The sequence below is a fragment of the Vitis riparia genome, chromosome 6 (assembly GCF_004353265.1).
Source record: "Vitis riparia cultivar Riparia Gloire de Montpellier isolate 1030 chromosome 6, EGFV_Vit.rip_1.0, whole genome shotgun sequence".
NCBI classification, from domain to species: domain Eukaryota; kingdom Viridiplantae; phylum Streptophyta; class Magnoliopsida; order Vitales; family Vitaceae; genus Vitis; species Vitis riparia.
Window position 1 is genome coordinate 5465993 of NC_048436.1, and position 24674 is coordinate 5490666.

The 24674-nt window shown below is 37.9% G+C and overlaps 2 protein-coding genes across 2 annotated transcripts; one reads left to right on the forward strand and one right to left on the reverse strand.

Moving 5' to 3' along the window:
• Positions 1–573, reverse strand: LOC117916336. The gene has a single exon (XM_034832290.1). It carries the CDS (start codon positions 571–573, stop codon positions 1–3), a length of 573 nt encoding a protein of 190 aa, XP_034688181.1.
• Positions 574–4518: 3945 nt separating this feature from the next.
• LOC117916403 (rhodanese-like/PpiC domain-containing protein 12, chloroplastic) lies at positions 4519–21795 on the forward strand. The gene is made up of 8 exons (XM_034832377.1): positions 4519–4935; positions 6192–6308; positions 6492–6583; positions 11831–11931; positions 12044–12154; positions 18953–19061; positions 21148–21198; positions 21404–21795. The coding sequence occupies exons 1-8, from the start codon at positions 4707–4709 to the stop codon at positions 21482–21484; spliced, it is 891 nt and encodes a 296-aa protein (XP_034688268.1). The 5' UTR covers positions 4519–4706; the 3' UTR covers positions 21485–21795.
• The last annotated feature ends 2879 nt before the right edge of the window (positions 21796–24674 follow it).

The window sequence follows — 24674 nt, forward strand, 5'->3', positions numbered from 1 at the left end:
CTAAGAAAACTGCCAAAAGGCCATTGAGAAACCTTCAAGGCCTGGCGCTTTCTCTTCGCAACAGTCTACCAGTGCTTCAAAAACCTCCTCCTCTGAGAACGGCTTCTCCACCCCCCACACTATTTCCACCTTTTCCAGCCTCTCAAAATTTAAACCATTTATACTAGGCTTCCAGTCACCAGGATCTGCCAACAGTCCTTGGAAAGTTATTCTCACCTCTTCTTTGATTTCACTTTCCTCAGTTAAACACCTCTCATTCACCTTTACTCTAGTCAGCTGATTCCTCATTCTGTGAACATTAGCCATCTGATGAAAAAACCTAGTGTTTTTATCCCCCTCATTCAGCCAGATTTCCCTAGACTTCTGCCTCCAAGACACTTCTTCTAATAAGGCCCACTTCTTATATGACTCTCTTGCCTCTTTCCTAGCCTCATCTTCTTTCAAAGACAAAAAATGAACTCCCTCTTCCTTATGCCAGTAATCTATTAAATTCCACGCATTCTGCTTCTTGGAGTCAATCTGCCCAAAAACCTCTTTATTCCAACTTCTCAAAATCGGTTTTAAAGCCTTCATTTTTTTTAGTCAAAATAAAGTTGGTTGATCTGCTAACTTGAATCCCCTTCCACCATTGTCTCAGCACCTCTTTAAAGTCCTCCTCCTTCAACCACATATTCTCAAATCTAAAGGGCGTGGGCCCTCTCCTCATTCCTTCCCCATCAAGAAGTATCAGAGAGTGATAAAAAACCAGCCTAGCCAGTACAACTTTAATGGTCCCCTGAAAATGCGCTTCCCAATCCTCATAAATAAGGAAATGATCAATTCTTGACTTTGATCGATTATTGAGACTTCCACACCACGTGAATAGCCCTCCTTGAAGAGGAAAATCCCTTAGTTTTTACTCCTCAACCATTTGAGAATCTCCCCATTGCTGGGAACATACGACCTCCTCTACTCCGTTCAGAGAGGAATCTTATCATGTTGAAATCTCCTGCTACACGCCATGGCTCATTCCATAAACCTCTAATTGACCCCAACTCACTCAAAAAATCTTATCTCTCCACTTTCACTATAAGCCCATACACTCCTGAAAAACTCCAACAGAAACCATCATCGCAGTTCTTAAATCGACAAGAAACTGTAAATTTACCCACCTCCATTTCCACCATTTGCAGCACCCTATTATCCCAAAACACCACAAACCTCCTGGTCGCCCCTCTGGAATTTAAAGCCCCTCACTCTAAACATCTTCCAACCCCGAGGCTTCTTACCATTCCATTAGACATCTCTTGAATTTTTGTTTCTTGTAGGCACACTAAGTCCACATTCTGTGATTTAATCACATTCTTTATCAATCTTTTTTTGTCTCTGTCATTTACCCCCCTTACATTCCACGACAGAATTCTAAGCCTCATGTAACACACTCTTGATGGCCCCGATCCCCTTCTATTCCACCATAGTTCATCGACCACTCAAGTTTCTTCAACTCATGATAAAATCTTGAAGGTTTTTGACATTTTTTTTTTTTCGATGACTCTCTCAAAACAGTCTTTTTTTTCTCTTATTCTGTTAAGGAGTTTCAAGATCTCGCTTTCAAAGGCCTCCGAAGGCATTCCCAAACACTAACAAAATCTTGCCAGACAACTATACCTCCAAGACTCCTCGTCATCTTTCTCTTTCCCAGCCCTATCGTTCCTCCCCTTTTCCAACAAAAAGAAATTGCCCGCTCCTTTCTGATCGATCTTTTCTTCCGCCAGACACACTCTTAAAGGGCTTATATTTAACTTGCCTCCACTTTCTTTCATCAAAGCATCAAAACTGCAACTCTCCTCCACCTTAATCAAAACCCCTTCCACCCTAAAGAAAGAAGAAGAAGAAGAAGAGACCCGTCCCCCCCAAAACCAAACAGTAGAAGGCTCAAAGGGGGAATACCTAGCATCTTCCTCCAAAATCCATGTGTCCGTAAGGGAAACCCTTCATTTCTCTCCTCTTTTCGTTGCATAAACCATTCTACCGGCCAAGAGCTCTTCTTCAAACCACCTTTCTGATCGTGACCGACCGAAAGAAGCCCTAATTTCTTTTAAAGGTCTGTCCTTTGTGAGCCTAACAGGAGAAAAAGCCCATGAAGCTTCTACAGTGGGCTGTCCTTCTTTCAATCCCATATTGGGCCTGCAAACAACACCACCCGACTCGTCCCATTATGGGTTGAAGGGCCATCACAATAGGTTCGTCCCATTCCTCTGCTGGATTGCGCATCTTCCCAAGAGTCCCTTGGCCTACTGAAAGTCCCCATTTCTTTTAAGGCCCAATCTAGATGGGCTTGTGAAACTTCTTGAGCGGGCTTGTAAAGTTTAAGCCTAGCATCCCCCACTTAAGCTCACCACTCCACTCCCTATACCTCCATCATTCTTCCCAAAAGCTGAAAAAGCTTTAGTTGTACCAAACGTCTAGTCTCCATCACGATTTTCTTCTCCTCCAGCCTTTCTGATTGAATATGCCCCATCAGCCTCTGCTATACGACACCTCTTTTTTCCTTTGCTACTGCTACTCCCCGCGCGTGAGCCCACATCCCATTCTTTCCTAGCCTTTTCCTCTTATCCCTCTTTCAACTTCTTCATCGGCACCATTTCAAAGATCCGTGGCAGCCTCTCCCACCACAACTGTAATGCATAGTAGTAAGCATCAACCACTAAATGCATAGTTCGCGGAAAAAAAAAATCCCCCTATTCTTCACCAAAATTCTGGCCCACTGGAACTAAGAACAATTCTTTGTTTCTTCATCCACCTCAACAAAGCCTCCACAACAGTCTCTAATTCTCTTAAACATCTCTTCACTCCAACAATGAAGCGGGAGTCCCACCACTCTTACCTAAACTTCTTTTGCTTGGCTTCTTACCTTCAAGCATCCTGCCTCCTCGCTTCATCTCTCTATTTGCAACATTTTGTCTTTAAATTGTCGTGTCCCCCTCTTTAGTACTCTTTCTGCCTCCTCTTCATCTTCGAACTCCAGCAACATGAAAGGTCCTCCCATGCTCAACACTTTCATTCCATTTTTTATATTCCAACTGCGCTCTCCCTATTCTCTAACTGAAAACAACTCCGTCTCCACCATTGACCCGTCATCCCATCTTCCACCAAAGCACTGACCCAACCCTTCCTCCCTATTTCTCAACCTTCTCCCTCCAACCTGTAGCCATAAAACATATCCTTGCCTTCTAGCCGGCTCCTTAGCCACATCCACAAAGGTCTTCTTCTCAACTCCCACCTTCTTTCCAAGACACTCTTCAGCTTTACCTTCTACTATCACCACTTTTGGCTTTAAATCATCTCGTAGTGCTTCTTCAAACTTTGCTTCCTCTTGAGTAACTACCCCTAAAGCTCGAAGTTTCTTAGTGAAAATGGCCCAACCTCCTATCAAACCCTTATATTCGGGGACAACTAAGCAAAATCTCTTAGTCTCTACATCAACAACAGAACAAAGGATGTATCTCCCCGCCCCATTTTCACGTCTTTCCACTCTGAACTTTCTACCCTCTTCCTCCCACACTTTAACTAATCTTCCTTTCTTTTCCTCCTGCAACATTCTTCAAGACCTTCCAAAAATTTTCTCAAAACTTGCCACCCCGAATCTGATCCAGGAGGAAAACCCTGTACTCATCTCCACAATGATACCTCTTAGCTTTCCTTTAACTTCCTCTAATGAAACTTCAAATGTCTTCAACTCTATCACAAACCAACACTTTCCCCCTCTTATGTCTCTCTCCTTCCTCACATTGTCATCTTCTATTGCTCCATGATGAAAAAACCTTTCACATTTGAACACCCATTCCTAAGAGTCACTTCTAGCAAATTTTGAAAAATCAATCTTATTGTCCTAAGGTTGGAAGTTGTTGTTACGATTGAGGTTTGTCTTGTTGTCATTGTGGTGTGAGGTCTTGATATGATCTAGATAATAGGTCATAGAAGAGTTACTGATCTAATCATCATTTAGAGTCATTGTAACCATCCATTTGCGTAGCTCCTTCAAGGCTTGAATTTGCTATTGATAGCTTTAGAATGAGAATATGGATTGTCACAATTGCTTCAATGTTTCTTCAATTTGCTTCATTTCTTGCCCTCTAGTTCCTTTTGTTATGGGGATGCAAGCAGGATCATTGCTTTGATACCAAATGATACAAATCAAGAAAAAAGAAATTTGATAAAACTTTATTCATGAAAATTATGAAGAAAACATAATAGATAAATGATTTTTCCTTTCACTTATAATACAACAATCTAGACATTATTTATCTCTAATTAAAACGCCCTAAAATTAGGATGGTCAATTAACTACACATTCTTTCCCCCAATTTATCACCCGTAATTGGAAGGTAAATAACAACAATGCCTTCTAAAGATGAGTATTACTCTGCAATGGAAAATTCTACAAAAGTTTCTCTTCCATTTAAAATGGAGTGATGCTGGTTTTTGTGAATTACAACAATATTATTACCATGAACCCTATGAGTCTATGACACAAACCCTATACCATAGATTTTTGTATCATTTCCTTTGAATCTTTGATTGTTTCGAAGTGTAATTTTTTTTTTTTCTTTTAAAAAAACCCTCAATCCCCAAATACACATATAGAGTTGCATCTGTAGACTTGTCACCCGAGGCCTCACTCTCGACACAAAGAAAGAGGAGAAGAGATTTCAAAAGAGAAAGCAATGTTGAGAGCTGCTCATCTCCCACCAGGTGTATCTCCAGCTCTCGTTGCACTGAAACTATCTTTGATTCCCACTCTCAACCTCACATCCCCTTCAATCATTCGCAAATTCTCTTCATTTCCTTCTCTACACGCATTTCTCCCCAAAACATTCCTACCTAGTTCACCTTATCCTCTTTCTCTTGGCCTAAAGAGATTCCCTCCCATGGTGGCTCAGCCATGTCCCAGAGGTAAAGCCCTTGGTTTCTCCATTCTTTTCGTTGTTTGATACTAGTGGGTTTTCATTTCCATGTAGTTTCTCGCTTAGTTGATGGGAATACCGATGCCAAAGAAAAGAAAATGAAGGAAAACTTTGTGTTTTTGTGTTTTATAGTTTATATTGTTCTGGTTTCTCAGCCAGATAGTTGAATTAGGGCCGCTTGAGTCCATGTCGTATCAATTGGTTTCTTTTTCATATGACTAAGAACCAAAAATTTTGGATTGTTATGCTTTAATCGGAGAAATTTAAGATGGGTTTTTTTGTTCTCAAAATTCAATGTTTGGTGGAGCACGCCCACCATACACACATTGTTTTTCGTTTTTCCATGTAACCGATGTTTTATTCATGTATTCATACTTAGACAAAGATTTTAGATTTTTATGTGTCAATTTGAGAAATTTAAGATGGGTTTCCTTTTAGTTCTTAATTGAATATTTAACAGAGCAAAAACCCAGATACATATTTGGTCATGAAATGGATTGTAATTATTTTCCTTTCCTTTTTATTGATTGAAGATATATTTTTCAAGCTTTCTTTGCTCTTTTGGTTGCTGAGAAAATTGAGAATGAAAAACTCAGCGCCACATATATTGCGCTTATTTGAGCGGGTTTTTTATTTTTTTTTTATTTTTTTAATTTATTTTAATTTATTTTTGTTTTTTTATTTTTTATTTTATTTTTTATTTATGGTTGATTTGGTTACTTTCCTGTTGCTTGGTTGTGAACAAGGAAGAGTTGTTCTCTGAAGTTTAACTGAATGCCTTTCAGAAAAGCTAACAGAGGAGAATACAAAGGGTTGTGTCCATAATTAGTTCTGTGGGAGAACAAATAGTGCCTGACCCTTTTTTACCCTTTTTGTTTTTGTAATGGCAACATTAAATGGACAACAGAATTCAATAGTCATAAAAACAAGTGCCTAGAATATATTGTTGTAGAACTGCTCAAATACAAAGCTTTGAATTTCCAAGAAAGAAATAGGTACATGAAACAGAGTTATTGGAAATTAAGTTTAATCCCAACCCTTAAAGGAGCACTAAGGGTACCCTTAAAATTGTGCTTGAGCAACCATGAGATCAAATTGGAACACTCAGTTTCTTGTGAGTCTTAAAATTGCTTTGAATGAACACTGTTATGAGTTTTCTTTCTTAACTGTTATATCATCTCTCTCTCTCTCTCTCTCTCTCTCTCAATTTTGTATGAGAATTTCAAACTTTCTAGTCTTTTCCAGCTTCATTTAGTTCTGGGGGCAGCTCTGGAAGTGGTAGAGAAATATTGGTGCAGCACTTGCTTGTCAAGGAGGATGACCTTAAGCTTCTATTGGAGCTTCAGCAGAGGATTTCTGGCGGTTAGTTTCCACAGATTTTGGTAAAGAAATTTTACTTATTTATAAGTATTTAGTTGAAGTTTGAACTTTCCATTTTGGGGTCATCACACTTTTTCTCACTTAGATTTGATTTTTTCTAATGCTCTATTGTTCTAATGTTATTTATTTATTTTATCATGTTCCAATGTTATTTGTTACATTCAGGAGTGGATTTGAGTGATCTGGCTGTAGAATACTCAATTTGTCCGTCCAAAGAAGAGGGTGGAATGCTTGGATGGGTGAGAAAGGGGCAAATGGTATGTTGCCGAGACAGAAAATTGTCATGTTACTCTTTTTGGGGATCTTGATGATTAAATTCAAATTTATTTTCATTTTTTTTCCTCAGTTGAAATCAATGAATTCGCTCCAGTTTCCAAGACAAATATAATTGAGATACTCCTTTTATCATATTGATTGATAATTTTCTTTTCAGCCTGTATTATAATATAAGCTAGATGCTTGTTATGAACTGCATATATTTGTGAATTTAGAAAGTGTATACTGGTCTGAGACATATAAGAAAACATGGGTAAACTCGTTGAGTTTTAATTGTGGCAAGTATGGTGGACCTGAAAATTTTATTTCAGACGTTTTTTTTTGGTCGAAATTTGAAATAGAATTTGCTATTTTGAAATCTAGTAGTGCTTTTTGGTCCCTATAGTCACTTGATCTCCTTGAGGTGTTACATTAAGAAACATATAATAACTATCACTGCTTGAGAGATTGTTCCCGGAGGGGCAGGCAAATAGATTTTTTTAGTTCCCATGAGCCAAAAAAGAATGCTTTATGGAGTGGGCTACCCATATAAGAAAGTTTTATTTAGTGTTTGCAATATGATAAATAGGCAATTTCATAGGTATGTCTAGATTTATGTAACGTGTGGGTGGCATCATGTTAGCGAGCAAGAGTTACATGAAATTTCATGATGCATGCATGTGAGAGCTTATCCCGATGGGGAGTGTGTATGATATAGAGGATTTGGCTCTGGAGATGGGTTGTAAGGTGGGTGGTCTGCCTTCCAGTTATTTGGGTTTGCCTTTGGGGGCACCTTTTAAATCAGAGGTGGTATGGGATTGTTTTGAAGAGAGGTTTAGGAAAAGGTTGGCTATGTGGAAGAGACAGTATATTTCCAAGGGGGGAAGACTCACTCTTATTCAGAGCACTCTTTCCAGTTTGCCGGTTTACTTCATGTCTCTTTTCCTTTTGCCCAGAAAAGTAAGGATGCGGTTGGAGAAGATTCAGAGGGACTTCCTGTGGGGGGGAGGCACTCTTGATCAGAAGCCTCATCTGGTTAGGTGGAATCTGGTTTGTTTGGAAAGGAAGAAAGGTGGTTTGGGGATAAGAAACTTAGCGTTGATGAATAAAGCTCTCTTGGGAAAGTGGAATTGGCGTTTTGCCATTGAAAGAGAGGTGTTGTGGAAGAAAGTGATCAATCACAAATATGGTGTAGAGGAGGGGGGTTGGTGTACTCGGGCCGAAAGAGGGAGGCATGGTGTAGGGCTTTGGAAAGTTATTAGAAAGGAGTGGATGGGTATGTATAGCAGTTTAGCCTTCCGTGTGGGCAATGGGCGGAGAGTGAGATTCTGGAAGGATAAGTGGTGTGGAGATGAGCCTCTCTATGAATCCTTCCCCTCTCTTTTTGCCATTTCTCAGGCTAAAGACGTGTGGGTATCGGAAGTGTGGAGCCAAGATGGTGTAGGGGATGGGTGGACCCCTTTGTTCTCAAGGGCGCTGAATGATTGGGAAATTGAGATGATGGAACAGTTTATGCTTAAAATCCAAGCTTTTAGGGTGCAAAGGGAGAACGAGGATAAGATGGTTTGGACGACATCTAAAAGTGGTGTCTTTTCAGTCAAGTCGCTCTACTCTATTTTGGAGCCTGGTGGTTCAGCTATGTTCCCGTATGTTGGTATTTGGAGAGCGAGGGTGCCGCCAAAGGTAGCCTTTTTCTCGTGGGAAGCATCCTGGGGCAAAATCTTAACTCTAGACCAACTTCAGAGGAGGGGTTTTCTTTGGCAAATAGGTGTTTCCTTTGTCTTGCTGAAGAAGAAACAGTGGATCATCTTTTACTCCATTGTGTTATGACGAGGACATTGTGGAATCTTCTTTTCTCTCTCTTTGGGGTGGAGTGGGTTCTCTCTGGTACAGTTAAGGAAACTCTCCTAGGGTGGCATGGTGCTTTTGTGGGGAAAATCCGTAAGAAGGCGTGGCAAATGGCCCCCTTATGTATATTTTGGACAGTTTGGAAGGAAAGAAATTCGTTGGCTTTTGGGAATGAGGTGTTGTCAATCCAAAGGTTGAAACATTCTTTTGTATGTAATCTGTGGTCATGGGTGAGGATGTTTATAGTTTTGAGCCCGCGGTCTCTGGTTAGCTTTATTGAGTGGCTAGGCTTTTGTTATAGGTAGGGGTCCCGGCTCGCTCCCTCGGTTTTGAGTCGAGGGGCTGCTTTAGTATACTCTTTGTATACCTAGAGGACACTAGTTTGGTGTTTCCTCTTTCTTTTTAATATACTTCTCTTTACTTATCAAAAAAAAAAAAAGATTGGCTTTGAACTTCTTTTGGTGGCGTCTTTAATACTTCCTGTGTACTTTTGAAGTGCTCTGTTAGTGATTCTTTTTTATAATATCTTGCTTTACACAAAAAAAGGAGTTATTTGACTTTAAGGGTTTAAGTTGATGGTAATGCTGGTGATTGTGTGGACAAGTAAATAATTTTATTAGTTTGTTCTTGGAATTCCTTTGAACATGAAGTAGAGAGATAATGAATTGGTAGGCTTTATCCATTCAAAGAATATGCATCTTTATACCTTCATTTGATTTTGCTACTACTTGGTTGCTTCATTGGCTTATACTTTATTGCCAGTTCTCTGGGAATACTGGATTTCTGGCATGCTTGTGATGTAACATGTGCAAGGGCTAGGTCTCTTTCAAAATAAGAAACTGAGAAGAAAATTTTCAACTAAATTTTGTTGATATCATGATCTATGAGAGAGCAGCCTAGGTGTTTTTAAATGCTTGATACTATTAATCCGTACAAAATATTTTGCACAGAGTTCAACTTGAAGTCAATCAGTTACCTTGTAGAAACTTAATCAAACCATAAACAAAAGAAATATGCCAAACAATCCTTAATATCCATCTAATTTCTACAAAATAATGGAAGAAATTGTCATAAAAAGAAAGGAATCATGGTGAAGGGTGCAACTGCAATGTGAACTTCCATGAGCCAACTAGTACCCATGAACTGGGCTGAGAAGACTTATGAACTTCCAAATGATGATGAATGAGAGAAAAAGTGTACAAGAAGTCAGAAAATCCTTTTGGGTATTGTGGCTATTTTGTATACAATATGTATACCTTTTTTTATTTATAATACATCTTCTTTATCTATAAAAAAAATAAAAAATCAGAAAAAGAAAAGAGGATCACGGTGAAGAGGTAGAAGATCTAGTAATGGAGGAATAAGAGGGTATAGATGTCCTAGGGTGTTAAGAAACTAGACCACTGTGCCAAAGGCCCTTGGACTAAAGGGACATGTTGAATCAAAGAAATAAAATATCCAGGAAAGGAGATAGAAACGAGTGGAGGTAAATGTCTTAGGGTGTTAAGAATATCAACCAATATGCCAAAAAGAAAGAAAAGGAAAGCCTTAGGAATGGCATAGGATGCATGATTGGTGTGGCCCTCTGCCCGTGCGCGGGGCACGACGGAGGGCGGGGCTCCCGGGGCCTCCCGAATGGGGGGAGGGGCGACAGAGGCGACGGGATCGCACCCGCGCTCCGCCCCCCCTCGGTGAGTTGTAACGTGTTCGCGGGTCGTTCGGAGGTTCGACAATGATCCTTCCGCAGGTTCACCTACGGAAACCTTGTTACGACTTCTCCTTCCTCTAAATGATAAGGTTTAGTGGACTTCTCATGACGTCGCGGGCGGCAGATTGCCCACGTCACCGCGATCCGAACACTTCACCGGACCATTCAATTGGTAGGAGCGACGGGCGGTGTGTACAAAGGGCAGGGATGTAGTCAACGCGAGCTGATGACTCGTGCTTACTAGGAATTCCTCGTTGAAGACCAACAATTGCAATGATCTATTCCCATCACGATGAAATTTCAAAGATTACCCGGGCCTGTCGGCCAAGGCTATAGACTCGTTGAATACATCAGTGTAGCGCAAAGCAAGCCTACGCTCTGGATACATTAGCATGGGATAACATCATAGGATTTCGGTCCTATTCTGTTGGCCTTCGGGATCGGAGTAATGATTAACAGATACAGTCGGGGGCATTCGTATTTCATAGTCAGAGGTGAAATTCTTGGATTTATGAAAGACGAACAACTGCGAAAGCATTTGCCAAGGATGTTTTCATTAATCAAGAACAAAAGTTGGGGGCTTGAAGACAATCAAATACCGTCCTAGTCTCAACCATAAACGATGCCGACCAGGGATCAACGGATGTTGCTTTTAGGACTCCTCTGGCACCTTATGAGAAATCAAAGTTTTTGGGTTCCGGGGGGAGTATGGTCGCAAGGCTGAAACTTAAAGGAATTGACGGAAGGGCACCACCAAGAGTGGAGCCTGCGGTGGCCCTTTTATCTTCTATCATTTTGGAAACTAGATGTCTATGGTGATTGGTGCTTTCTGTTCCCCTTTCTTTCCCTTCTTTATTTATTTATTTTCCCATAGAACATATGCTACACAGTCCCCAAACCATAATGAAGGTGGGAATCTATCCTAGATTCTTTGTACGATATATGGTAGTTGACACCTTCCACAATCAAAGCTTTTAACAATGTTTGTTGTTCTCTCTCTCTCTCTCTCTCTCTAGTATTTTCTTTTTATTAAAGTGAATATTGGACACAAGAGCCCTTTATTTACTTAAACATCCTTTTTTTTGTTTTCTTTAATATATCTTTGACCACATTTATAACCAGAAAAAAGAAGATGAATGGTGGGACTTCTTTTCTTTTTCTTTTCAATGGACTGTAAGAAACCTAGTAGATCAAGTTTAGATTATATATGGTTTCTACTTGTGGTCCTAATTTGCACATGGGACATGCATCTTGGAAAAGGCCCCTTTAGTTTAGGATTCTGATGTTGCTGATGACATATTCTGGCAAATAAGTGAAAACTATCTTTAATAGTCACATCTGACTTATGGAACACTAGGAATCACATTTCCTGATGTTGTATTTGAGTGGGAAGGGGTTGGGGTGGGGATGTAGGACGTTCTAGGTTCACGTCTCAGAAAAAAAATACCTATAAAATGATTTCCTAATGCCTTTTTTTTTGATAGGTAACAAATGATTTCCTGGTGCTGGGATTTTTTTTCTCTTTTATTAATTTTTTTAGAGTTTTTTGATTGAATTTGAGGATGTGTTCCCTCAGATTCTAAAATGAAATGTTGCAATATCAGCGCCTTTAGTATTTAATAATATCATTTAGTTCTTGAGCGCAATGGGTTACTCAACAAATATTCTTGGCTGTTCATATGAAAAATTCCAGGTACCAGAGTTTGAGGAGGCTGCATTTAATGCACCTTTAAACAAAGTTGTAAGGTGTAAAACAAAATTTGGATGGCACTTGTTGCAAGTTATATCTGAAAGGTATGTTTTGTAAACCTATCTGAAGGTGAACAGCTCATTTGATAAAGTAATGAAAGTGCTGACATCACTTCCACACACTTGTATCTTCGTGCATTTGAATTTGTGCCTCTAGGGAAGAATCATTACTTCAAGACATTCAACCTGTGGAGCTTCATGCAAAAATGCAAGATCCCAATTTTTTTGAAGAGGTTCAGTTGATTGATGTTCGAGAACCTGAGGAAGTGTATGTTCTCATTTTCCATTTTCATTTTTTTACTTCTATGAAACTAAATTAGACAATTGAAGGTTAAATATATCTTTTCCAAATAATTAAGCATTAATCATTGAGTCCTAATAATAAAAGCTGTGGGGTTTTTTTAAGAACTCCTTTTAGTTTTTAAAATTTTTTGTTTGGTGGTTTTTGAAACCCCTTATTGAGGTTTATCTTGTGGGACAACAATGATTACTATTATTATTGTTGTAAATTTGTTTGGAAGTACTTAAATTGAAGTACATCTTTTATGAAACTAATTGTGTTGTTTGATGAAGGATAATGGAAGAAGTACTTCTTTTATGTAGAAGAGAAATTGGGTTGGGAAAGGAATTTGATGGGAAGGATAATTAGGTGAGAACAATGAGAAAGAGAAAAGACAAATTTTGAATATTTCTCAAAATTAATAATGATCTCTCATTGTTATAATCAACTCTATTTATGAGCAATTGGACACACTAATCCTAAAGGAGATATACTTTCAATCTTAGTTGAAATATTAAACTAAAGTGATAAAAGAATTGGTGCTGAATTTAAAAGCTAACTTTAAAGTATAGAAATCCTAATTATAAAGTTGAGTGCGAATGGAATCCTTATCATCCTTTATGTCTAAAATAAAATTGAAATGAGTGGTTTTGATCCCCATCGATTCTCCCTAATGGAAAAAGACTCGACTTTGATGAGTTATGGGTATGATGCTCTTCAAGAAGATTAGGATCAAGCCCTTGAAACTTTTCACATGTAATACAAGTCGCATGAGAGACTTGTTGATCTTGCCATTTGACAAGGTACCGGTGATATCCACCATGAGAAAATCCAATAACTTCATCATCTAGCATATCCTTTATTTGCTTCATGTATGGCTATTGAAATGGTGAAGGCTTGGGAATCTTTAAAGTTGTAATTTGACCTATAAAGATACATATGATGAAATAGGATGCTCAAAAGTGCATCGATAAAGAAACATGTCCTTCACATTGAAAATTGGGCTAATATTCATATCAATAGGTAAGTCAAATAAATATGCATTAGACCCAAGTTTGTGAATGATGCAAAAAGCTTCATTTGCGATAACAAACAACTTGTTGAAGGAATGTTTGGGTTATCTCTCGGGGTGAAAATACAAATCATGACATAATCCCCTTAATTAAATTCTTGATTTTTATGATGCGCATTAATAGCAAGTTTATAATTTTCATTGCTTAATGTAATTTTAGGTTGTATATGAGCGTAGAGATCATGAATGTAATCAATAAAGGGTTTAACAAGTATACAAAGTCTAGATTCATATGATAAAAGGGATGAGATTAATAGGTTGACAGAGAGATTGACCATAAACAACCTCAAATGGCTATTTACTTGTATAATAGTTAATAGAATTGTTATAGGCAAACTTTGCTTTTTGCAGTATCAAATCCCAATTACCTTGTTTCTCTCTAACAAGACGCCTAAGAAAGTCTCCTAAACTATGGTTAAGAACTTCAATTTGAGGATGAAATGCTGAAGAAAATTTAGATTGGTGCCAAAAGTTCTCTAAAGTGTCTTTGTTGTATAGGCGGAAGCTTTAATGTAAACATATTAATTCAAGAACACAACAATAAAATAATCCACACATAGGTACACGAGCTCCCTCGCTCCCTCGCTCCCTCACTCCACTAGGTATCTCCCATTTTTCCTCACATCTTTATCCATCACATATAGTCTTCATAAGACCATTTCCATCTCCTAACCTTTTCCTCTTATGACCTAAAATATTTATAAAGATATTCCTAATAACTTTTCTTATTCTATAAGAAAATCTAATATTGCAATGACATATGAATATAGAAAATATTCTATACAATATTCTTTACAAAAAGGAATCTATACCAATTAGGAATTTGAGACATTTCCCAACAGTCTTCCAAAAATAACTAACAAATTTGATATCCTTATAAGATATTATGGAAGTGAGTAAACCCATGAAGCCATTCCTTAAAGAATAATTTGGCTATAAGCCTGTATGTGAGATATCGACTATTTTGTTACAAGGGATAAAATGTGCCATCTTAAAAAGCCTATCTATGCAACAAAAAACGAATCATGTCCTTGAGCTGTTTTCGACAACCTAAGAACAACATCCATACTAAGGTTTCTCCAAGGGGTGTGTGGTATAGGTAAAGGTGTGTACAAACTAGTGTTTCTTTCTTTCCCTTAACTAGTTGATGAGTTCAACACCATGACACAATTTTTGCAATATCTTTTTCCAAGGGAGGCTAATAAAACCTATCCTCTATCAAAGGAATAGTTTTATCTTTGCCAAAGTAACCAGATAGGCCTCTACTATGCAACTCCCAAATCAAGAAATCTCAAATAAAAGTATGAGGAATGCATAACTTATATCCTCTAAATAAGTAGCCATCATGAATGATAAAATAAACGTGATCTCGACGATGGCCATCTTGAATTTCTTGACGAATGTCACCAAAATCAGGATAAGTAAGATGCTCATCATTCATTCTCTCAAATCTAGCCACATGGACACGTATAGCCTATAAAATGGCCACTACTTGACTAAGGGCATTGACAACTTTATTTTTAGTTCTTACATGATGGTGGAGAACAAATGAGCATTCTTGAAGAAACCTTATCCATCTAGCATGTTTGACATTCAAGTTTCTTTGAGAACTAAGATACCTTAATGTTTGATGGTCATAGTACAACACAAATTCTTTAGGTAATATATAATACCTCCAATGACGAAGAGCTTGCACAATCTTTTTTTTTGATAAATAAAATCAAATGCATTAAAAAATAAAAACGCCACAAGGACACTCCAAAGTACACAAGACGTATACAAAAAGTGTCTTAAAGTTCAGAAAAAAGAAAAGAACCCCAACAATAACCACCGCCCTTAACCAAACCAACCACTCGAAGAAATCAAATAAAGACTAAGAATCAATCTCTATATATTGCTTTACCCAAACAAACAAATTTTGCGAAAAGAACATCTTCAAAAACTGAATTGAATGATCTTTATTCTCAAACATCATGAAATTTCTTTCTTTCCAAACTGTCCAAAAAAGATATAAAGGAATTTCTCTTCAAACCTTTTTCCTCCTTTTACTCACAAAAAAACCATGCTTAAAAGAGCCTCTTTTATTGTAGTGGCTTGCACCTAATGAATACCAAAGAGATCAAATACCAGTTGCCAAAGGAACTTAACCAGAAAACAATGAAGGAAGATGTGATCTATGGATTCTTCTTCTTCTTTGCAAAAAAAAAAAAAACACCTATTGACCAAAGACCACCCTCTCTTTTGAAGTTGATCTAAAGTCAAAACTTTTCCCCAAATTGCCTCCCATGCAAAAAATTAACTTTCGAAGGGACCCACAAATTCCAAACTACTTGCCTTGGAAAAGACATAATAACCCTCGATTCCAAAGTGGCATATAAGAGCTTCACAGAGAAATTAAGATTGTGCAAGTTCATCCACACCATCTTATCTTCCTCTGCCATATCAACTGCCTTTCCTTGCAACTTGACAAATAAATCCCCAACTTCATCCACTTCCCAATCATTCAAAGGTCGTGAGAAGCAAGGGTTCCAATGGCCATTCTCCCCATGTTGTACCCAAAGATCCGCTAGCTAAGCCTTTTTTGCAACATATGAAGCAAACAAAGAGGGGAAAGAAACATACAACGGTTTATCCCCACACCACTTATCTATCCAAAACTTCACCCTCTTTCCATTACCCACCTTAAAAGAAAAACACCTAAAGAAAGTGTTCCATTCCTTCCTAATGAATTTCCAAAGACTGACTCCATTCCCACCTCTAGCTTCATTGGACCACCACCCACCTTCTTCCTCTCCATATTTATCACTAATCACTTTTCCATAAGTGGAATAGCTCTATTTAGCCTTTTTGAGTTTCTCACTGAAATATGCTATAGGACAACCTTCTTAACTTAAGAGACCATCTATGCCAACATTTGGTGCATTGCATGCCACCTCAAAGACTTTTGAAAAATTCAGATGGCTTAACACATTTGCCTTATTCATTTTGCATTTTATCTCCTCAAATGCTTTTCTTACAGCTTCATTCCAACGAAACTTCCCTTTTCTCATGCAATTGGTAATGGGAGCCACTGAAGTATTAAATCCCTGATGAATCACCTATAGAAAATGGCTTATCCATGAAAACTACGAACATAAAAAATAGTCGTAGGCTCAGGCAACTCTCTAATAGCTCTAATTTTCTGTGGATCAGCTTCTTGAGGAGGTTATCAATCTTACAAAGATCACGTGGGATTGAATGAAGAAACATTTCTTAAGGTTGACATAAAATTCTTTAGCTCTTGAAGTTTCAAACACCTCCCTAAGATGATCTAAATGCTTCTTTTGAGACTGATTATAGATCAAAATATCATCAAAATAGACCATTAGGAAATTTCTTATGAAAGGATACAACCTGTGTCATAACCCTCATAACTATGCTCAGGTTGACGTTTTGTCCTAGCAATAACAGCTTTAGAAATCGCAGTCATAAAGTTGCACTATCAAGAATGAGCTTGCAAATTTTATCCCCACATTTAATATAAGTGTGAAAAATACAGGTGCCTTAAAACTCATTGCTATCCATCGAAGTGGATAAAATACACTGCAGGACACTAATGTGGGTGTCATAGTTAGCCCATTTCTTTTTCAATATCAGACATGTAATCAAGGGGGTTCATAAACTTGATCACTAGCTTCACCTTCTTGTGAATCCTTGTGCTCTTGTTCTATGATTAGGGTGTAATGCGGATGACATGACCCCTACCATGACAATGGTGACACCCGTTGTTGGAACCACTAGACTGAGGATTAGTTGAAACTAACTCTCTGCCCCTATTATTGTTCACTCTTTGACTTGTATTGTTAGTGCCACATGAAGTAATTTGACTGCTTTAAAACCTCTAATAGCCTTAAAATTGCTGCCTATCCTATTCTAAGATAAACTTCGAGAAAGTCTGTCAAAAAAAAAAAAAAAAAAAGATAAACTTCGAGAATGATAAGACTCCTCGTTTGAGAAATCACGTCTTTTGTTAGGAACCCTAAGGTATCTCTCCATCTCTAAAGCCTTGTGATAGGCGTCCCTTGAAGTTTCAGGAGAATGAAGGTTTACCTCTTTTTAATTTCTAATCTCAATCTGTTGATGAATTTTTCTGTAGTTAATCTGGATTCCTCTCTCACATTGCATCTCAACTGGAACTCCTCAAAGTGAGCTAAGTAGTCGATCACACTAAAGGTTGCCTAAGATTTCTCCACTAATCTAGCAACTGCCTCTTGCAATATGTAGGGAGATATTTTTCTTTCAATCATTGTTTTGTTTCAGCCCAAAGGGTGATTGATTCTTCACTTAAATGCTCTAAATTAGATTAGAGACTTTGCCAATATTGCTTGGCAGAACCAACAAGTTTCATTTTAGTGAAGTGCATTGGGTGTTTGACAAATCATACCATTCAAAGCAATCCTCAAGATCAGCTAATGTAGGGTCTGACCGTCCATCATAACTAGAGGCACCTACTTCCTTTTTAGTTATATCACTTGAATTATTATGTGGCTTTAGCAAATTTCTCTAAAGCACATGCCTAATAGACTGACTAAAGGGCCTATGGTAACCCTTCCTTCATTTTGGCATGAATGGGTTATTCACACCCATTTCTTCTATTCCATCATTAGGATCATTATTGATTGTGTCATTTTGGGCTCTACTTCCTCTCATAGGTTCTCTTGTTATTATTATTTTATTGATCAATTTCCTTCAATTCCAAATTGATGTAGGACAATGAAAGCACCATTTATTTATTTATTTTTATTTTATCCAAAAGAAAAATTTGGCTAAGAAAAGAATTAGATAAAAGAGAAGGAGAAATTAGATGAGAAACTATGAGAGAATTAGGAGAGAGAGAAAAGACACAATTTTTTCTTTTGAATATTTTTCAAAATTAATAATGATCTCCCATTGTTATCATGATCCCTATTTATAAGCAATTGAAGATACTAATCCTAATGGAAGTACAATTTTAACCCGAGTTGAAAAATGAAATTAAAGTGATATGAATTGGATGAAAATTAAAAAGGCTAATTTTAATGAGAATACCCTAATTTTAAAGCAAATAGGAATCTTTATCATCGTATAGGAATCTTTATCATCCTTTATGTCTATGTCTAGAATAAACTTGAAATAATTGGTCTTTCTCCCCATCATTTATCTCTTGTTATGGATTTTGTTCTTCCAGTGGTTTTTCTATGTATTACAATAGATTGGTAAAATAGTTTGAAAATTTTGGAAATCCTATGGTGATGATAAAGATTCTACAAGAAATTTTGGCGATACTTAATGGAATGTCAAGAACGAACTTGAATGACAATATATATATGGAGCCTTTCCTACAATGTATTCCCTTATTGTCATTCAAGTTTGTTCTTGACGTTCCATTAAGTATCGCCAAAATTTCTTTATTATTTGATAATCTTAGAATTATTTAAATAGCAGGAAATACAAAGTGGTGGCATTCAAGGCTTCCACAACTGCACAAGGGAATGATCTTTATCATTTATGGAATTGTATTTTTGCTTACTCACAAAATGTTGAGCAGTGAGGGAGAGGGCTGAAACTCTCTCTTAAAATTTTTCCCAACTGTGATTTTGTTTGTTTTGTTTTCCCTTTTTTTTTTTTACTTAATTGATATATTTTTTTTCCATTTTTTTTTTGTGCATTTTCTTCTCTAACCATGTTTTATGCAGGGCTCAAGCGTCATTGCCAGGTTTTCAGGTTCTTCCCCTCCAACAATTTGGGAACTGGGGACCAGAAATAACCACTAAATTTGATCCTGAGAAGGATACTTATCTTATGGTGAGCACTCACTTCACTTATTTATTTATTTATTTTTGGGTCAATTGGTGAAGAAGGTTTAGCTTTCTAATGAAGAGAAAGGTGTGACATCTGGTAATAAATAAAAAAATTTGTTTATGTTTGAAGATAACATGCATAATAAGAATATGAATATGCTTTTTTCTTCATATTCGAGCCTGCAACATTTTCATCCACACATTTCATGCAGTAACTTTTTTAAAGGTGAGGTCTTCCTTTAGTGTTGACTGTTGAGTATTTCATAGTTTTTTTGATAAGTTACTGGAGAGTATTTCATAAGGAGTAAGCATTCTTCCTCATGCCTTGTTAATGAAGTGGTCTTCTAAGTTCTAATGAAAGACTGCTTTAAATTGATACAATTTTTTTTTTTTTCATTTTGAAATCTATTATTTTGGAGTATGTATCCTTTCTAATTTTTTGCTTTCTTCCATTCTTGTGGTTGTTTTATTTTATATGGGTATTTGAGTGGTAGAGTTGACTTCTCGAGGGTGAATTTTGGGCTTCCTGAGATGGTCATCCCTTGCTTTGTGCTACTTGTAGTGTTGCTTTTCAAACACACCTTCGTGCCCTATGGTTGGTTTGTTCTAAGATGGTCACTTCTATGGTATTCTTTTATATAATGCTTCATCTATTTAATGGTCATGTCCTCTAGGCGGTGATTGACTTTCAAACTGTTTGACGCCACTGATAGGCCACAAGGAGAGGAGGGAAAAAAAATTGAAACACATGTTCTCAGCCCTAAAATTCCATTAAGATAATTTTGAATCATCTTTTAAGACATGGTTAGACAAATAGATTACAAAAAACACCAGAAAGTGGATTGGTTTTGTTGATCTCCTTGGTTGAATGCAAGGAGTTGGCATTTGTGGTGTAAGGTCTGCATTAATAATATTATATGTGACTAAAGCCTAGTAGGTAAAAGGAAGGTATTTGACAGGCTATTTCTTTTCATTGTTGCTTGGAGGTTTTTATCCATCATGCACTTGGTGTCAATGTTCCAATTCCTTCAACAGTAGTTTTCTTTGTAAAACAGCAAGGGATAAAATTCAAACCAAGGATAATTCTTTTCAAGGAGTAGAGTTTATATATAGAGACACTGACTTATAAAAAAAAGTCTCTTGACACTGCTACCAATGAGATATGATAATGTCTCAGATATATCAAGTTGTAAGTTATTGATCTTTGAAGGGTTAGCTTGCTCTTTCTCACTTTCTTTTGGATCTGTGGGGCACCTTGCTAGGTAAGGGATCAGTTGGCAATGCTTAGAGTTTCACAGATAGTCTTTTGTGGGGTATTCATGCCTGCTGAGTTGGTTTTGGACTTAGGGTCTCTCAGATTCCTTTGTTGGGTTCTCTGCATGTCCTTTCCCTCTTGCTAGTGATCTTTTTACTTTTGGCTAGAATAATAGGTCATCCTTGTATCTTTCTTCTATATTAATGAAGTGCTTGTTTCCTATCAAAAAGGAATTTTGGACAACTTATTTGCAAACTGCTGAAGTCAACTAAATAAGAGAGAGAGTCATGAATTTTCTCCAACCTAACTCTTACATGTGGTTGTTTCTAGTCAGATATTATCATATTAAGAACCCTTGTTCCCAGACACAGTAAAACTTAGAACCATTGTACTGGGTAGAAGAAGCAAAGGAATGTTAGTCGATTTTTATTTTATTGAATATTGTAAGTTATTGGATAATAGATACACCCTTTTATCCAAAAATATAAGTTATGCGCAGTCATGTGCAAAATGGTAAGGTGTACACTTGGATGCTGGGGAGATGCTTTAGACCCTATGTTGTCCTCAAATAGCTGCTCTCACAATCTTGTTTTTGCTGCCATTCTCATGCTCACTTTGACCTGTGCTTATATAGAGATGGATGTGTTCTGTCACTAGTTTGTGGTTCAACTTTGAGGATCTTTTAATTGGACTTGAATGGTGAGTTTGGTTGGACATGTTCATTACATATCTTCTATAGTGTTCATGTTGTGGATTTCCTTTGTATTTCATGTGCAGGAATATCCTAATCTATTGTTTAGTCATTTGGTAAAGCACTAACACAAATTTTATCCAGTGTCACCATGGCATGCGGTCATTACAGGTTGCCAAGTGGTTGCAGACACAGGTAAAATATTTTCTTCTTAGTACAAACCACATGGAAACCTAAATTCTTTCATTTTATTTCTTTGTAGCACTTGAATTTTAAACTGGTTATTTTAGAACAAGTATTCAGTGAACCTGACATTCTCCTATACGGGTTTACTGGTTTTGAGTCAATGTGGTAGAGATGATGGGTCCCTCCTTTGGCTGACTTAATTCCACATATTCAGGGTTTTAAGCGAGTATTCAACGTGTCTGGAGGAATTCATGCGTATGCTACCAAGGCTGATCCTTCAATCCCCACTTACTAAAATATGAAGTTGCTCATCTTTTTCATCTTTATTATTTTTGAATCACCATGTATGTAACCTACTGAAACTTGAAAGTTCCCATAAAATTTTCACAGCTCCTTGGGTAATGGTCGAGTCTCGGTGATGGAACAGTTCCATTTTTGTTACTGAGTAATGGTCTAACTCCTGCAGAAAATTTGATGAGGATACAGTAGTTTTAATCCCAGATGGTGTTGGTTTTCCTTGATTTTTCCTATGGTAAGTTGTCACACTGCCATAGAATTGGCTGATAGAGTTACAGTGACAAGATGAATTGCAGGTAATTTTCTGGATGAGATAGCGGCAAGATTTTCTTTCTTTCTTTTTATTTTATTTTTTTAATTTTTTAATTTTTTATGTGAGGTTGTTCCCTCTGAGTTGGTGTGGCTGCTGTCACTGGATATGCAGTTTTACTGAAAAGAACAGCATAAAGGTAGCAGTAGCATCCTTCAGAGGTTATAATGTTTAGGCGTTAGGTGTTGGCATCCTAGCAATGACCATGAGAAGTGAAGCCCCATGAGTAGCACCTTGCATTCATGTGGACTCAAGGCATGACAGACAGCATGTCCAGAGGCTTGGGCATGGTGGTTGGATCGTGGCCACTGAGCTATATTCTAGTGTTGGTTGTGACTCTGGACGGATTCCAATTGCTAATTGCTGGTTTGAGTAAAGCGGGCACAAAGGAAGAATTTTGTGGAACACTTGGTGGAAATGGAGCAAGCTAAAACATGAGGGGGAGCCTTGGGCAACAAATAGCAATGGTGTGCCATGATACTGCACGGCTCAAGGACGCAGCCAAGGATGCATGGCACGCATAAATATGAGGGGGTGCAGATGAGGTGCAACAGTGTGCTCCAGCAGGGGTGGCACGCGCATGACACCCTCAGCATGCACCAGTAGTCCATGCACGTACCTGTGTAGCACACTTGTTACACAGTGGCACCAGCATGTGTCCTCACTCGTGCAACAGTGTGGCCCGGCCTTGTGCTCACACATGCAGCAACATGGGCCAATAGCAAAGTGGCCTTATCATTACCCATATGACACCGCCTCTCTTTGTTATGGAACATCCATCCCTTTCTTCTTCTTCTTCTTCTCCATTGTAGGCACTGTCAGTACTACCCAAGGTCATTGTGTACAAGTAATCTTCAACCGCACTCTTACTGCTACTTCCATTGTCTGCACCTAGGATTTATCTTCCGTTTTTTGTTTCCTAGCATCATCTTCTCTCTTTGGCTAGTCTCATGCATTTGGACTTTCCCTTATCATTTCACGTTCTTCTTCTTCAATCCCTTGTTTGTGACGCTCTTATTGCTTTTATTCTTTCTCTAGAGTTTATCTTTCTAGGTGCTCTAGTTTACTGAACTCCCCTTTTCCATTCGTAGGTTTCCTATTCTTTTCTTCCATCTTTTGTCCTTCCCATGTTTCTCTTTTCCGCCGACTCTGAACTTTTTTTACCCTTTTCCACAGCAACTCCCAATAATTTAGATACTTGGGAGGCTGTGCTCCATTTCTTGTTTGCCGTGGAGGGCCTCATCCTGGAGATTGACAACCATAGCAAAACCATGCTTCATTACTCCCATTTGTAGGTGGGATTGAGGCTGCCATTTCACCCTTTGATTCGCCGTTTCCTTCACTTTTTTCAAAGACCCACCTGAAGACTTGATCCCTTATTCATAGCTTTCTTTTTAACCTTTCTATTATACTCTCATGACACAGTCGGTAGGACACTATATTTACGTAAGCATCGTCTCTTCTTTCTTCTTGGCAGTCCCAACTCATTTTGCCTATTGTATTTTTAGGTTAGTTCGCGAAGTCTGACCTCAAGGTATGGACATGCATCTCAGTTGTTGTGGCTGCCTTTATCCCATACGCTAATGCGAAAGGCGGTTTTCCAGTAGGCTTGTTGATAGATGCTTGGTATGCCCATAAAACTCCTAGAAGTTCTCCAACCCACCTTTTCTTACCCTTGGCAAGTCATTTCTTCAAGCAATCAGGTATAGTTTCTATTAGAGATTTTAGCTTGACCACTTCCCCGTTGGTGTCTGGGGATAGAAAATCTATTTTCGATGCCATGGAAATTACAAAGACCCGTGAATTGGGCATATTTAAATTGTATGCCATTTTTGGATATAATATCTATGGTAGATGGACCTGACAAATGATATTTTGTTAAGCAAAATGTTGCAGATCCTTCTCACGAATCCTAGTGTAAGACTCAACCTCAATCCACTTAAATAAATGAAGTAGCTTGCTAGTGTTAGAAAGGATATTGAAATTCATGCTTCAGTTTTACACACCAACACTCAACCATGCCACGTTCCTCCCAAAAGTCCCTTTGTGTTGTGTGTGACTCTCTCATATACAATACCTGCTGTATAGTGTTGTTGTGGTGTAGAAACCCTTCCTTTGTTTATCTTCTTGGCCATATAAATTGTATGTTTTGGGGTCAGCCGTCTGTGTGTTGAACCACTTTCAAATACAAAATTCATTGCTTTGTTTTTTCTTTTATTTATTTTTTAACTTGGTATCAAAGCAAGGTTCAAACAACATCAAATTAAATCACGGTTGATTCACCATCTCTGCCTCCCTCTCCATCTGTGACAGTAGTAGATTCAACTCCATTAACTCTCAACCTTCACTGCAGATAATAACTCTCTGTTTGGGAATGTCATGAGCTTTAGCTCTTGGGTAAAACTAGACCAGAATAACTTTCTTTTGTGGAAATCTGTTATCATTTCGATTGTGAAAGGGCATGACCTAGATGGTTATTTATTTGGAACACAACCCATTCCAGAGAAGATGATCTCTATAATGGTGAAGTATGGTGAAACCAAATTCATCCTCAACCCAGCTTATGTGAAATGGGTTCAGACAAATCAGAGATTACTATGTTGGCTAGTATCCTCCATTTCTAAGAGTGTGTTACCTAAGGTAGTGGGTCTCTCAACAACTCATAAGACGTGGAAGGCACTAGAAATGGTGTATGCATTCCAAGCTCGTTATAGAGTTTAACAATTAAAAACTCAGCTCCAAACAACCCGGCAAGGGTCACAGTCCATGGATGAATATCTTACCAAAATGAAGATGTTTGCTGATAATCTCGGAACTGTTGGATACTTAATAACAGATGAGGACCTCATGCTCCATGTTTTAGCTGGCCTCGGGTCAG

Excerpts from the sequence above, each read along its gene's own strand:
- LOC117916336 (XM_034832290.1), bottom strand. The coding sequence starts at position 573 with ATGAAGGCTTTAAAACCGATTTTGAGAAGTTGGAATAAAGAGGTTTTT.
- LOC117916403 (XM_034832377.1), top strand. The coding sequence starts at position 4,707 with ATGTTGAGAGCTGCTCATCTCCCACCAGGTGTATCTCCAGCTCTCGTT. Across the intron at positions 6,309-6,491 it reads TCAGCAGAGGATTTCTGGCG|GAGTGGATTTGAGTGATCTG; the intron begins GTTAGTTTCCAC and ends TGTTACATTCAG. Across the intron at positions 11,932-12,043 it reads TTGCAAGTTATATCTGAAAG|GGAAGAATCATTACTTCAAG; the intron begins GTATGTTTTGTA and ends TTGTGCCTCTAG.